Source organism: Theobroma cacao, chromosome 3 (genome assembly GCF_000208745.1).
Source record: "Theobroma cacao cultivar B97-61/B2 chromosome 3, Criollo_cocoa_genome_V2, whole genome shotgun sequence".
Taxonomy (NCBI): domain Eukaryota; kingdom Viridiplantae; phylum Streptophyta; class Magnoliopsida; order Malvales; family Malvaceae; genus Theobroma; species Theobroma cacao.
The window spans coordinates 34973103-34986765 of NC_030852.1; the positions used below are offsets into that span (position 1 = coordinate 34973103).

At 34.7% G+C, this 13663-nt stretch overlaps 3 protein-coding genes across 4 annotated transcripts; 1 reads left to right on the forward strand and 2 right to left on the reverse strand.

Moving 5' to 3' along the window:
- On the reverse strand, positions 2525-5555 carry LOC18606688 (abscisic acid receptor PYL8). The gene is made up of 3 exons (XM_007040435.2): positions 5184-5555; positions 4159-4374; positions 2525-3239 (listed from the first exon to the last, which is right to left on the reverse strand). The coding sequence occupies exons 1-3, from the start codon at positions 5328-5330 to the stop codon at positions 3021-3023; spliced, it is 582 nt and encodes a 193-aa protein (XP_007040497.2). The 5' UTR covers positions 5331-5555; the 3' UTR covers positions 2525-3020.
- On the forward strand, positions 5766-10329 carry LOC18606689 (DNA primase small subunit). Of its 2 annotated transcripts, none has more exons than XM_018118101.1 (15): positions 5766-5998; positions 6125-6175; positions 6291-6466; positions 6585-6662; positions 6779-6890; positions 7140-7224; positions 7324-7375; positions 7456-7517; positions 7599-7711; positions 7795-7916; positions 8599-8667; positions 8878-8935; positions 9295-9368; positions 9596-9644; positions 9935-10329. In XM_018118101.1, exons 1-15 carry the CDS (start codon positions 5887-5889, stop codon positions 10078-10080), a joined length of 1359 nt encoding a protein of 452 aa, XP_017973590.1. In that variant the 5' UTR covers positions 5766-5886; the 3' UTR covers positions 10081-10329. The 2 variants fall into 2 exon arrangements, with proteins under 2 accessions (XP_017973590.1, XP_017973591.1); XM_018118102.1 differs by having other exon boundaries at positions 5767-5998; positions 9938-10329.
- On the reverse strand, positions 10831-12536 carry LOC18606690 (ethylene-responsive transcription factor ERF061). The gene has a single exon (XM_007040439.2). It carries the CDS (start codon positions 12117-12119, stop codon positions 11187-11189), a length of 933 nt encoding a protein of 310 aa, XP_007040501.2. The 5' UTR covers positions 12120-12536; the 3' UTR covers positions 10831-11186.

The following is a 13663-nucleotide window of genomic DNA, read 5'->3' on the forward strand; positions in this document are numbered from 1 at the left end:
TTTTTCTATTTACACTTTCGTCCTTTTTTGCACACTTCACATCATTTCCATTGTACTACTGTTAGGGGCGTTTGGCATGGTGTTACTGCAAGATATTTTTTGGAATTAAAATGGCTATAATCACTTAACGGTATTTGGATGGTAAAAGAAAAATATAATTTATTTACAATTGTAATTATATTATAATAAAAGATATTCTCTTTTTTCATGGAGAAAAAGTAATTTTTCCTCTATAAAAAAAAAGTTATGTATTTTTTTCTTTCTCAAATTATCTATCTCACTCAATCCTCTAAGTGCTTGTTTGATCTTACTTTTTATCAACTTATTTATCTCTTAAAAGTAAAAGTCAGGTCAAATATAAATTTTAAAAAGCTCTTAAAAAATAATCTTTTTTAAATAATAAAATTTTGAAAAAAAAAACTTATAGAAAAACTCTTATTATGAGCTTTTTCTTTTTTTCTTTTAAAAATGTAAAAGAATTTTTATTTTTGTTTCAAAAATATCCTCATCTATTAAATATAATTACAATATTACTCTTTTAAAAAATAAATACCTTTTATAATAATTTTAACCAAAATTATAACTTATAAAAAAAAATTATAAAAATAAATTTACTAAACAACTTTAACTTAATTTTAAAAGCTATTATTTTTTGTAATAACTTCATAATATCTTTTAAGTTATAAAAAAACCAAACCAAACATGCTCAAATCTCCCGACCCTTCTTTTTTCCTTCTTATCTTCTTCTTTCGTCTTTTTTTCTCATTGTCTGTAGGAATGGTAGCCTATCACCAGCACATTTGAATCAAATTTCACCACCAAATTTGAAAATTGAAGAGATTAAGACTTTAGATTTTATGAAACCTCAATTCAAATTTTCAAATTTCAATAAATTTGAAAATGTTTCGAGAAAAAATTATATATCAAAATTTGAGAGAAATATTTAAATGGTTTGGAATCAATAAAATTTATTAATAAATTGAAAGGATTTAAGAGGGAAAGATGTTTGGTGCAACCGATTATGAGAGAAAGAAAATGAGAACATCTATTAAATTACGTTCAAATTTTTAACAGCAGCTATTTATCTGTTGATAGATAATGTGATACGTCGATAGAATTTTCTGTTTGTCAATAGATTTGTCTTCACATAATGTTTTTTATTTTTAATTTTTATAAGTTTAAAGTAAAAATAAATATTTAGTAAATTTACATATTTTAATATTTTAAAATAATTAATATAAAATATATTATGCTATTTTTTAATATTATTAATAATTATTTTTATTACTTAAATGTTGAAAAGTCAAAATTTATATTAAAAATTATTCAATTTATATGTTTTTTATATATAAAGATAATTTTGTTAATTTATATTATATTTTCAATAAAATACTTATAAATCAAACACTATAATATAATTTTCTCAACAATTACATTCTCCACAATTATTACTTTTTTTATTATACCAAATACTGTAAAATTATATTCCTAATAATCACATTTTTAATAATTATATATCTAATAATTATATTTTCAGTAATCATATTTCTAATAATATACCAAATGCAACTTTAATAACAAGAAAACCAAGCATTAGAATAAGATAACGAGGGAGAGCCATGGAGGCTGGCTCAAGCAGTGTATTATTGGGCCGCAAAATTATGATATGGACGACGGGGCATTTAACTACAACAATGCCACCTCACTCTGGGCTGTGTATTTTTGTTGTTACGTACTTTTCTACCATGATCTGCTCTCTACACTTCTCTCTAAGTTATGGAATCCCTGGCCCTCTCACTCACAGTCACAGCTTTACAATAAAAAAATAAAGAAGCTACCCTAAAGCTAGAGCTTAAAGCTGAGATAAGAGTGGGCACCAAAATAATAAAAGGCTGGGAGTGGACTGAACACAATGCTTTTGTGGCAATAGATTTCCGAGATTCTCTTTAGCTAAGAAGCAGTTCTTGTTCTCGTCAGATTCTCCACTGCCTCGATATCCTTTCCCTTGCAATGGTTTAACATTGTGTCCATACGTTTGTTTATTTCTTTGCCTTTTTGATGATGGCTGAAATGGTACACACTACCATTTTCGCCTTCTAAATGATTGAAATTTGGTGAAATCTCTTGCTTATTTTGCCTTTTATAACACATCGTGTTTAACAGTTACTGCAATTTTTCTCTTTTTCTTGTTCTACATGAAGAGAGTTCTCGGAAGAGGATAACCCAATTATCATGAAATAAACGCCGTACATCATTTACTGGATAACTGAGCGTTCATTGCATTTAATGGGCAACGATAAAATTTGGTAGAACCTACCTTTAACTGATGGCGACTCTCCAAAAGCTTAAAACCCTACATCAAGCAAAATGCCTTAATGCCTGTAACTAATAGTAACTCCTCGTGGGAGTTGATAATAATAATAAACTGACTTGGCTCCTCTCCTGCTTATAAAACCTCGTATTAATCAAGCAGGAGAGATTCCAAATCTGGTGTTTTGCCACTTGGGAATTGTTTGAAACACCATAATCGAAAATATTTCTTCGGCCTCTCTTTGAATTATAGTAGAAGTAACTTGTTCATCTCACTTGTTAGATGAGTAAATTCACAGCATATACCAATATACAATGTATCCACCAGACAATGTGGTTTTTCTGCAACTGGAACTTGCAAAACTAAAGATATGAACATAAAATTTCTATCGTGCATGGATATTTACAACCAAATACCAATACAACACTCGATTATTAAACATAGTAGAAAAAACTACAAAGAAAATTTTCATTTGTTTCTTCATTTAGGACATCTGTAGGCAGCGGATGAGCTTAATTGTCAGCTACTATCAACACAAGACACCTAAAGATCATGGTTCTAGTGAAAATAGAGAAGCATAAGTATAATAAAAGGGAAGTTGGCGGTGCCTGCAGGAAGCCAGACTATCTACTCAGCTTCTAATAACAAGAGTATCCCACTTATCGCCCACAACAAGAACCTTGATGCTGTTAACATGGACACAGATTATTCACATCCTCTCAATGGGTTCAGTTCGATCCTGAACAGCCAAACGCTCTGAAACATCTGCTAATGACTTGAGGTTGCACTTGATCAGTGCCTCAACAAAGTAGCATGTTTCGTCCTTGGTGTTCCCATCTGGTACATCCACCACAAATGACTCAATCACCAAAGTTCCTGGCCTGCCATCAATGACCTCAGGATGGACTGTAACAATGGATGAGTAGTTCTGCAAATTTGCATAGCATATTGACAATTTTGCAGTTTCAGCCAATTAGATCATCACGAAAGTACAGGACATGCTATAAAAATCAAAATTTAACCCCTACGAGGGAGGTCAATGCAGAATTGTTACAATAGCATTCAAATAAATTCAAATATTAAAAGAAAAGTTGGCAGGATGATATATCTTAGAACTCAAAACTAAACCATCTTCAACAACATGATAAACAACATTGCTTGCCCACATATGTGTATAAACTAAAAATATTCTATTATAACAGATTCATTACATGCAAACAAACCAGGAAATATTGGCAGTTGCAACACAAGGGTGCAGATCAAATGAGCACAAGAAAACTTAAATGATTTGGATAGAGGAAAAGGCCACATAAGGCATATAAATAGCCCTAGATAGACTGCAGTCATAAAGAACATTCAAGCCACTAGCCAAATTCAGCGGACATAGATTTCACAAGTTAATTTCTAGGGATATTTATCTCCTTCTAATTTCACTGCTCCAGTTTCCAATTTTGTAAAGCTATGCTCCATCTCAAGCATGAAAAATCTTCTAACAGACTTAATATATTTGACTATTTAAAACAATGATTTTGATGATTCTGCTCAATCCAACAGAGTCTTGTCCCAATGAGTGGTAACAAAAACTGGCGTATTCAGTCCTCCAACTTGCAAGTGACAGCCATATACAAAACCTCATTACATTTTCAGGTAATTTATGCATTAGCCTATACATAATCTAACAGAAAAAAAAAATCATATAATAAAGGACAAACAACAATTACTTTAAGGTGAATACTTATATTTCAGTCAAGATTATATGTTGACAAACTAAAATTTATCGGAACCCAACTGACAAAAAGTAAGGTGCATGGATGCGTGACTCATTCAACCAAGTAAAAAATTGATACCTTCAACCTGTGATCTCCGCCAACAATCTTCATGCTCAAAATATGCTCATCATCATCTAGATACTCCAACCTTTCAGTGCTAGTTGTGGCTGGCAGTCCTGACTTAACATTGACTTCTCTAACGCTTCCAATCTGAAGGTCACCCTGCACAACACACCTGCTAACAAATGGTTTGTACTTCTGCGGTTGATCGAATCTCCTCACCAAAGACCAAACCTAATTGATCAGAAACCAATCATCATTCCTTAAGGCAGAAAACACCGTTAAGTTTGCCATCAGTCAAAGCAAACTAAAACCTGAAACACTTAATCTGACAGTAATTTTATCTATAACTACAAAAGGTATTAGATTGGGTATCATTTGATATCAAATTAGTCTCATTCAATGGGAAGTTTATTGGCATTTGATGTTGGGACCTTAGAAACCCTAGCTATCCTTTCCAACACTTGAGCTAAATGCAAGTTCAAAGAAAATTGTGCGTTCATTTCTATTCAAACAAAGCAAATACAATAATGCAAGAAAACAACAATTTTACAGAGAAATTTCCACTAATCAATCCTCAATCAAAGGTTGTCAATGTTTCACATTGTACCTCTTAAAATCACACGCTACAAATAGGTGAAGGTCATGTTCGAATGCCCTAGCGTTGATTGCCAATAACTTAAATTGATTCACAGAATGTTTAACATCACACAACATTTCATACGAGCCAATAATCTAGCTTAAATTTTCAGTTATCACTTCACAATTGATAAATCACCACTTTGATTTCGATCACCTCATATATTCATTCTATATGCAATGAAAAAAAAAAGTAGAGAAAAATTTTCCAATACTAGAAAGTCATCGGAAAATCAAGCTAACCTACATAAAATTAAAATAGGCGTCTAAAAAGATGTGACAATGTAAAAAACAAAAACCCTCCCAGATCCATATACGGATCTAGCACCAAATACGACCCCAATCGATTCGACCAAAAAAAAGTAGATATTTATTGAAATTTCAAAAAGAAAGAAAAAACTTACGAGATGAATGGGAGCTTTGATGTGTTTAACGAGCGAAGAGGTACACTGATTTTCTTTAACGTCGTGTTGGTGGTGCCTCTTGATGAACTCTTCTTCCATCTTACTAAAACCGTTCCCGTTCATGGTGATATAATCATTGGTCACCATCGAGGTAACCCTGGGAAAAACCTTAGCCGGGAAGAGAGGGGTGAAAACCGGTCAAAAAACCGACGGAGGTGCTAGCGGATCCGGGTAATATTATCGGGAGTCCTAGAAAGGTCCGAAACGAAACGCCATCGGCCAGGTCCAATAGCGAAAGGTCCAGACTGCTTCTTTCTCATCTCATCGCCTGGAATTATTATTAATTATTAATTAAAAAAAAAGAAATATGGGTATTATTGTTTATTCGTACTTTCCATGGTGGTTATCGACAGGAATTTTTGTTTTGCCCAGGCTACGTTTTGCTAGGTCCAAGGGTTTTGGACGGACGTATTGAAAGTCAAAAACTGCGTACATAAGGGTTCTGCTTGGGCTTAATTTTATTTAATGGGCCAAATCTCATTCAGGCCCACAGTTTCCCGCCGAATGTTTTACTCGTTAGCCCTAATTCCCATTTCTTTCCCGCCATCTTGCTTTCATCCGGTCCCTTTCTCTGCTCCGAAACTCTGCTATTCAACGAAAAACTAGGGGTTCCATTGATAGAGAGAAAGAATTTGAAGCAAAGATGACGAAAGACGAAGTTGAGAACGGAAGAGATGACATGTTGATTGATGGACCTGAGCAAGCAAACGCCGTTCCTGATGGATTCAACGCCAACTATCTCAGAATATACTATGGTAAGAATTCTCTTTTTTCTCATTTGGAGATTTTTTTATTGTAACACGAAATTAATTGTTTGAATCATGGAGTTTTTCTTTTATTCTGGCGATTATGATTGAAATTTGAGATTAATTTTGTGGCAGGAAAGTTATTTCCTCATGCTGATATCTTCAAGTGGATGTCTTACGGAAATGGTAATCCAAATCTCTTCGTTCTTTTCGTGTATATACATGCAACACGCTTGCGTGTTTCTATGTTTTCGTGTTTTGATATGTAAAGATGTTATAATCGTCATTGCTTTATCTGCAGATGGCAAGCATCCTGCTTGTGACAAGTCCTACATTGGAAGAAGGGAATTTTCTTTCACGCTTGAAAATGACATTTATATTCGATTCCAGTCTTTCAACAGTGCTTCTGAACTGGAAAATTCCATCAAAGAAAAGTGTCCATTCAAGATTGATATTGGGCCTGTCTACAGTGTTGATGTAAGATTTCATACAATTTTCTTCTTTTGTCTACACTGTTGATGTAAGATTTCATACAATTTTTAATCTAAAGTACTATGTTTTGCTATTAGTTATTGATGTATTGTCTGTCATTCAGCCTGCTAAGAGGCATGCCTATGCACAAAGTGGCGACAATGTTTTCACTCCAGTTGAAAGGGAACTGATTTTTGATATTGTAAGCTACTGTACTTATTGAATACTGAGCATCTTAGTCTACTTTTCATACTGAGTACATGGATATAATGGCTAATGTTATTTGACTTGCTGGAGTTACATTTTTTCTTGCCCCAGGATATAACAGATTATGACGATGTTAGATATTGCTGCACAGGAGCTGATGTTTGCTTGGAATGCTGGCCTCTAATGACAATTGCAATTAAAGTGATTGATACTGCCCTCAGAGGTAAAATAATCTACGTTGGTTTTTTATTATTTGTAATCACATATTTTGTTCTAGGCCAGTGCATCATTGCTTTGTTAATGTTGCTTAACATACTTTAGATTGTGTAGATTCCAGACTGTTGTAATTGGAACTTTGAGTCCTTAGCTGCCCTATTTAACATGCTTGCATTGCAATTTAGGCACAGATTTTTTAGTACACATGACATGTCTAATGTCTTCTTATATCATTAATTAACTTCCGATAATGCAGATGACTTTGGCTTTAATCACATTCTCTGGGTATATAGTGGCCGACGTGGTGTGCATTGCTGGGTTTGTGATGGAAAAGCCAGAAGGTAATGCAGTGAACAGTTGAAATCATCACGTAATTTCTGTTATTTCCTTACCTCTATCATTGCACAAGGATCTGAATGTTACTTTCATCACTTCTGTAGGTTGACTAATGAACAGAGGGCAGCCATTGCTGACTATTTCCGTGTATACCAGGTGTTTAACTAGTGCTCTGAAATACTACTGGATTTTGCTTAGTATTTTAGTACCAATCATTGACTTTGTACTTTGCTCAGGGCAATGAAAATAGTAACAAGAAGATATCTTTACCAGGTCATGTTCTTCACCCTTTCCTGGCGTAAGTAATACTGCCTATTGTTTATAATTTCCTTATTCTGGACGTTCCATTTTTTTTACTAAGATACATTCTGTCTTGCAGGAGATCCTATACTGAAGTTCTGAAGGGCTTTTTTGAGGCAAAACTGCTTTCGAACCAAAATTTACTTTCATCTGAGGAGAGATATGAGAAGATCCTAGAAATGATTCCTGATGGTTGTAAAATTTATAGACTCTCTGATGGATAGCTCTGTCATTTACCTTAGCAGTTCCTCATGTATGTACATATTATTTTGCAGCTGTTGCTGCTGAGCTTAGGGGGAGGTGGCAGGAGAAAAAGCGATCTTCCATGTTAAAAAATGACATTAATGTTGTTAGATGGGAGCAACTAAAACATGCCCTTCAATCAGGAAAACAAAAGGTATGAATTGGCATACGCACCATATTAGTGGTTAAATGCATCATGGGCAGTGGATAGGCCATTCTGTTTGACACGGTGCCATATAAATTGAGCAGTTAATGAACTTTGTTTTTCATTTGAAAAGAAATTGTTTTTAGATTAATTACTCTAATCGTGATACTAAAATATACTGGGTTGTATGAGTTTGCTGTGTCTAAATAGTACTATTTCCATCATAAATTGATTAGGGCCATAAACAGATCTTAGAATTTTGAGACTTGGATATTAAAGCTCCATAAAACAGAATATAGAGTGAGAGTTCCATGACAACTTAAAGTGTTTACAGTAAAGGTAGTCAGTCCACTACTGCTAGCCTGACTTGCAATCAGTTTTACATGTGTTAGAAACTGGATTTTCAAGCCCTCAATACATTCATTTTATTCTCCATTATCAAAGTGCATTCTGAGAAAATCAGTGATAAGGAATGAGTTGAGATCCAGTTATTTGTCTTTGCTCTCAATTTTTCTTGTTTCTTGTATAACTTCTCACTAATTAGACACCTTAGCAAGTAGAAGTTCAGGCATTCATTAAATATATGTTTGACCCAGATGTCCTCTGTTTTACATAGAGGAGATTTTTTTCTCTTGTGCATTGTACTTTACTATTCATCCTTTAATTATTTTGCATGTTTCACCATTGTCAGGCACAAGGACTACGAAGATGTGTTGAAGAGATTGTCTTTTCTTTCACGTACCCTAGGCTTGATATGGAGGTCTACAACACTATTACTCCTTTCGGTTTTGTTTTGTTTTGTTGTTATGTTCATTTTTTTTCTTGTGCAACAAATATATAAATGATTTTAGAAGTACATCTGCCTCCAGGTCATACACCAGTACATATAAATTGTTTTTATGAAAGCAAGAAGCTTTATCAAAATATCTATGCATAACCCTTCACACCAAACTACTTGTTTGTGTATCAGGTTTCGAAGCACATGAACCATTTACTGAAGGCACCATTCTGTGTACATCCAAAAACAGGTTAGTTTTGGAAGAGATCTGTTTTAGATAGTAGTTGCCATGAATGTGAAGATTGACCAGAAATCATTGGTGTGGTGCCTAAAAGTGATGTGAATTCTGTTTTAAGAATCAAGGGCTGTGTTTATGATATGAAACCTTGAATATCAGCTGTTGTTGGACTTTTTTGCTTTTTTTTTTATATAATTTAATTGCCTTTTGGATCTTGACATACATACTTACACTTTAACACAACATGAGGGGGACTATCCTCCTGTTCTAATTCTCCAGAAATGTAGGAGAGAAGGAACTTCATTCTATCACCCCCTAGCATGAACTTTAGTAGTCTCAAGTGTTTCTTCTACTTTTTATTTTTCCTCCAGGTCGTGTTTGTGTTCCGATTGACCCAAACAATTGTGATGAATTTGATCCAACTAAAGTGCCAACCCTATCTCAGGTATGTACTTTCTTATTTATCAGTGAGATTGCTTGTCAAGATGTCCAATTCCAATTTTAATAGTTTGTGAGAACTTGAACGAGGAAAAATCATTATATTGTATTGCAAAGTTGTAAATTATAAATTCTAGGTAGCTTTTCTTGTTGCGTGCTCTGTGTTGCAAGAGCTGTTGCCCCTTAGGAGAAAGGTTTGCCTATAATTCTTATGTGATTTTATTTACCTTGCAGCTTTTGGAAGAACTAAACAGGGGAGGACTAAGACAAGATGCTGAGGATGGTATGTTTATTTTGATGATGTTTTGAATTGTTTTGATTGTTAGGTCTGTTGTCTAGACTTTTAGCTAGTCACTTGCAAATAGTAGAAGATTATTTGGATCTTGAGGGAAGAATTGAGAACACCAGGAAAGTTTAATAGGGTCACAAATTTACATGATTTTTCAATTTTGTATTAGGAAGTGCTGCTGTAGGATATAATCTCCATCGCACATGAACTTGGCCTATTAATGTATTATGCCACCTGCAATTGGTTTTTCTATATTTCTGATATTATTGCCTTTGGTTGATTAGCAGAATGGGATAGAACCTCACTTGGAGAGTCAGTCACGTTTTTCAGATCATCGTTTTTACATCCTCTGCTAAAATCTTGCAAGGAGGAGATAGAAAGTTCTTACAATACAAAGCTGCAGCAAGCCAAGAACACCCTCAGCTGGTAGTGTTTTCTAAATGATATCATCGGGAGAATCATTTTATTCTTGAAAATTATATCATCGGGAGGATCTGGTTGTCCCTTTATTGTGACGTACGATATATGTTGTTGATGATTAATATTTTCTTGTTCTTGTCCTTCATATGAAGTTATAACTTTAGGAACTATCCCAACCAAGGACCGCAGCTTAACCACCCATGTTAATATATATATATTCCAATTATTTTATCTTGTCTGAAGAATATACAAACTTTTATGTTGTTGCTTGCATGTTTTATTACTGTTCCATCCTCTTTAATTCATTGATCAGAGCCCCTTAAGATTGAGGTGCAGAAGTGGTTTGATGTACTGTTCTGCTAATTGAACTCTTCTACTGTCTAATAAAGGATTAGTATGAAGGGTGAGAGCCTGAAACCTGATATCTGATCAACATGCTAATCCGTACACAGCCATCGTGCAGTCGTACTCAATAGTTGATACAACTGGGCATAATCTGTATAGGCATCTTTCAATCTTAGAACATGTAGATAGAGGTTATGAGGACCACAAGCTTTCTCCCATGGCGGATAAACTGCGAGACGTGGCTTGTTTTCCCTTACCCTCTAGAGAGTAATCTCAAGTCTGACAACTTGCCTTTTTTATAGCGTTGCAAAGCACGATCGAACATGTATTGCTTTGCCCATGACCTTGAGGCTTTTACTGTACTCTATAATGGAAATAACAGTAGGGGAAGGTATCTCCTTTGTGGACACGAACATGATAAGAATAAGGAAATTAAATATTTAAAAATTTTCATTCAATCACTCAGATACAGTGATCACCACGTCAAGGTCCCACATGCTTAATAACACCTTTATCAAGTGCAGTAGTGTCCAACTACCATAAAAGAAAAAAGAAAGTTCATAACTCCTAATGCCTTTGATACAAAAACAAGGCCAAGCTGATAAGAGCTATGAAGAAAAACAATAAAAACCTGAACCAGACAACATTAAACAACAGGAACTCATTGCTAAGAACCATACCCCCAATAAAACTACCATTTACAGTTAAAGAGAGGAGAAATCTCTCTTCTGAGAATTTTCATTTTGGAGAAAAATGGGTGAGAATGTTATCCTAATTAGCAAGAATCTCCCATATCAATTCAGCATCAAAAGATGGCATTCTTGCAAGCGAACAGTCCTCAAATCCTGGTTCCTCTGCCATCATCATTGGGTAATCGTTCGAAACAGAGGATGGTGAATTCTCACATCTCCAAAATCCATCTTCGGACACAGTTGGTGACAGCAACTCGTTGCTTAAATTGTCACTGAAAACCGCACGGGATAACGATGAAGACGATGAACATGATTCTGTTACCTTCACTTCTTTTTCAGCTTCGGAAGAAGCTGCAGGACGATCTGAGTTGCTCTTCTTTTTAGCGTTGGCTCTCTCTCTTTTCACCTTTTGACAAATGGCTTGAATCTTAGCATCCACCATATTCTTCAGAGCATTCAATCTAGCAGAATCTCTGAAACCCAACTTACTTGGGTCCTTCAGATTTGGGAAATTCAACCTTGCGTATTCCCCTCTAAGCTTATACGCGGCGCGATCATAGGCATAGGCTGCAGCTTCAGCTGTTTCGTAAGTGCCTAACCAGACTCGCGTTCTGTTTTGTGGAAGTCTGATTTCGGCTACCCATTTGCCCCAGTGTCTCTGCCTCACGCCCCTGTATAGCTTCTTCTTCTTCTGAGGACTCGTGTAGTTGCTTGATGATGCAGGGTTTCGGTAGCTTTGAAGCTTCGTCAGCGAATTGCGCGAAACCGGAGCGTTTCCTTTGCTTTCTTGGCAGAATTTTGAAAGGAGATCTCTCTGGCGGAGATAGACTGAAGAGCCTAACGGCTCATAAACAGAGTTGGTGTTCATGGCTGTTGATGTTGTTGTTGATTGTGCGCAATGGGAGAAGATTGAATCTAAGGTATTTGAGCCTCCTGATAATATGATCTGTGAAAGCGAAGACCCGATATCGGCACTGTTGTTGAATCCAAAAGGAAGATTGTTGTCTTGCATTTTTTTTTCCCTTGATTCGTTGAGTTCTAACAAAAACAGAGGAGAACAGAGTGCAGGGGAAAAAATCGAGAAGGAAACAGGGTGCTTAAAACTGTCCCTTTTCCTCGTAGAACACAATAAAGAAAAGGCAAAAAGAAAGTGAAACTAATGATAAAAGCAGAGGAACCTGAAAAACTAGAACAGAAAGGTTGCAAAAGAGATTCCAAAAGAGGTATGATTTTTGGTGTGAAACAGAGATAAAGCAAATGAATATTTTAACGAAGAAGAATTGTTGGCTTGAATTTGAATCTGAAGGCAAAGCAAGTGAGAACCCCAGAGTTTAGGAGGTGAGGATTACAGGAAAAGAGATCAGATATTTCTTTTAGGGGTTGGGTTCCGAAAGGAAGAGACTAGAATTACTATGCTGAGACCTGAGTCTGGTTCCAGCTTGGTGTATTTATAGCTGTACATTAAAGCTAAAGCTGGCCATATTTCTTTCCCATTTTTTTTAGCTTGGAAGTTTGAATCCCAGTCCAAGTTACTGGGATTATTGCCTGTGGAATGACTGCCATGCCCTCCTCTCTATCGGGCATTTATTGCTTTCTGTCTCTTTCACGGGATGAAAGAAAGTGAAGATTTTCCCATTTCCTTTTCTCGAAAATACTTTATGAGTTAAATAATTAAATATTTAATAAAATTATATAATTAATTTCTATATTTTATGAAAATAATAAATTTCATTTTTTGTAAGAATTTATAAAAATTGAATTCATGTATTTTTTAAAATGAACAATAACACTATATTTAATTATGTTAATATGATATTAAATCTAATGATATGATAATGAAGATGTCATATTTTAAATGTAATAGCAGTGCGAACATGGCATAATCAAGCACCCACGTAAATTTCATAAGTAATAATTTATGTTATTTAAAGTACAAATTTTTTGTAAAATTTATTACCATCAAATAAAAAGAATGTCTAAAAAATTTAGATAGTAGATACTAACTTGTTGAGATGAATGAACAAAATCAAATATAAATTAAAAAAAATTTAACACTATTAATTATTGAAATGACATTATCAATTTAATATCATTCTAACACTTTGATCATTTTTCCTTTTGAGTCAAAACTTGTTTATTTGGTTTATAAACTTAAAAAAAAACCTGTAAAAGGATGCTTATCTAGATAGTTTGAATGCATCGCCAAGTTCCCATTTCGCCGACAAAACCAAAGGAGGAAGGCTGGGTTAGTTATCCTCAATCAAAACGTTTGAACCTTAACGATGAAGAAGGGCTGAAAGGGTGTAAACCGTGATTTCACACCTTGCAAAGACATCCCGGATTGACTGTGAAATCCAATATCTCAAGTTAAATTCCAGTTTCATATTTTGACTTTCGTGTGGTCCCCCCACGCACCTTGTCCGTACTCTCATTACTACTAAAAGGCTACTTTTTCGATTTATTACGAAGCACTGTCAGCTTGTCTTCTAAACATTTTCATAACTTCTCTGCCACGCGTCTTATGACACAACCCTACGAAACACATTTCTTCTTTTT

What these genes read in the sequence shown, in the direction of transcription:
- LOC18606688 (XM_007040435.2), bottom strand. Translation starts at nt 5,330, where the DNA reads ATGGTGACCAATGATTATATCACCATGAACGGGAACGGTTTTAGTAAG. An exon ending in TCAAAGCTCCCATTCATCTC is followed by an intron (nt 4,375 to 5,183) that starts GTAAGTTTTTTC and finishes CTGATCAATTAG; the next exon opens with GTTTGGTCTTTGGTGAGGAG. An exon ending in GCGGAGATCACAGGTTGAAG is followed by an intron (nt 3,240 to 4,158) that starts GTATCAATTTTT and finishes GCAAATTTGCAG; the next exon opens with AACTACTCATCCATTGTTAC.
- LOC18606689 (XM_018118101.1), top strand. Translation starts at nt 5,887, where the DNA reads ATGACGAAAGACGAAGTTGAGAACGGAAGAGATGACATGTTGATTGAT. An exon ending in CCTAGAAATGATTCCTGATG is followed by an intron (nt 7,712 to 7,794) that starts GTTGTAAAATTT and finishes ATTATTTTGCAG; the next exon opens with CTGTTGCTGCTGAGCTTAGG. An exon ending in TTCAATCAGGAAAACAAAAG is followed by an intron (nt 7,917 to 8,598) that starts GTATGAATTGGC and finishes CACCATTGTCAG; the next exon opens with GCACAAGGACTACGAAGATG.
- LOC18606690 (XM_007040439.2), bottom strand. Translation starts at nt 12,119, where the DNA reads ATGCAAGACAACAATCTTCCTTTTGGATTCAACAACAGTGCCGATATC.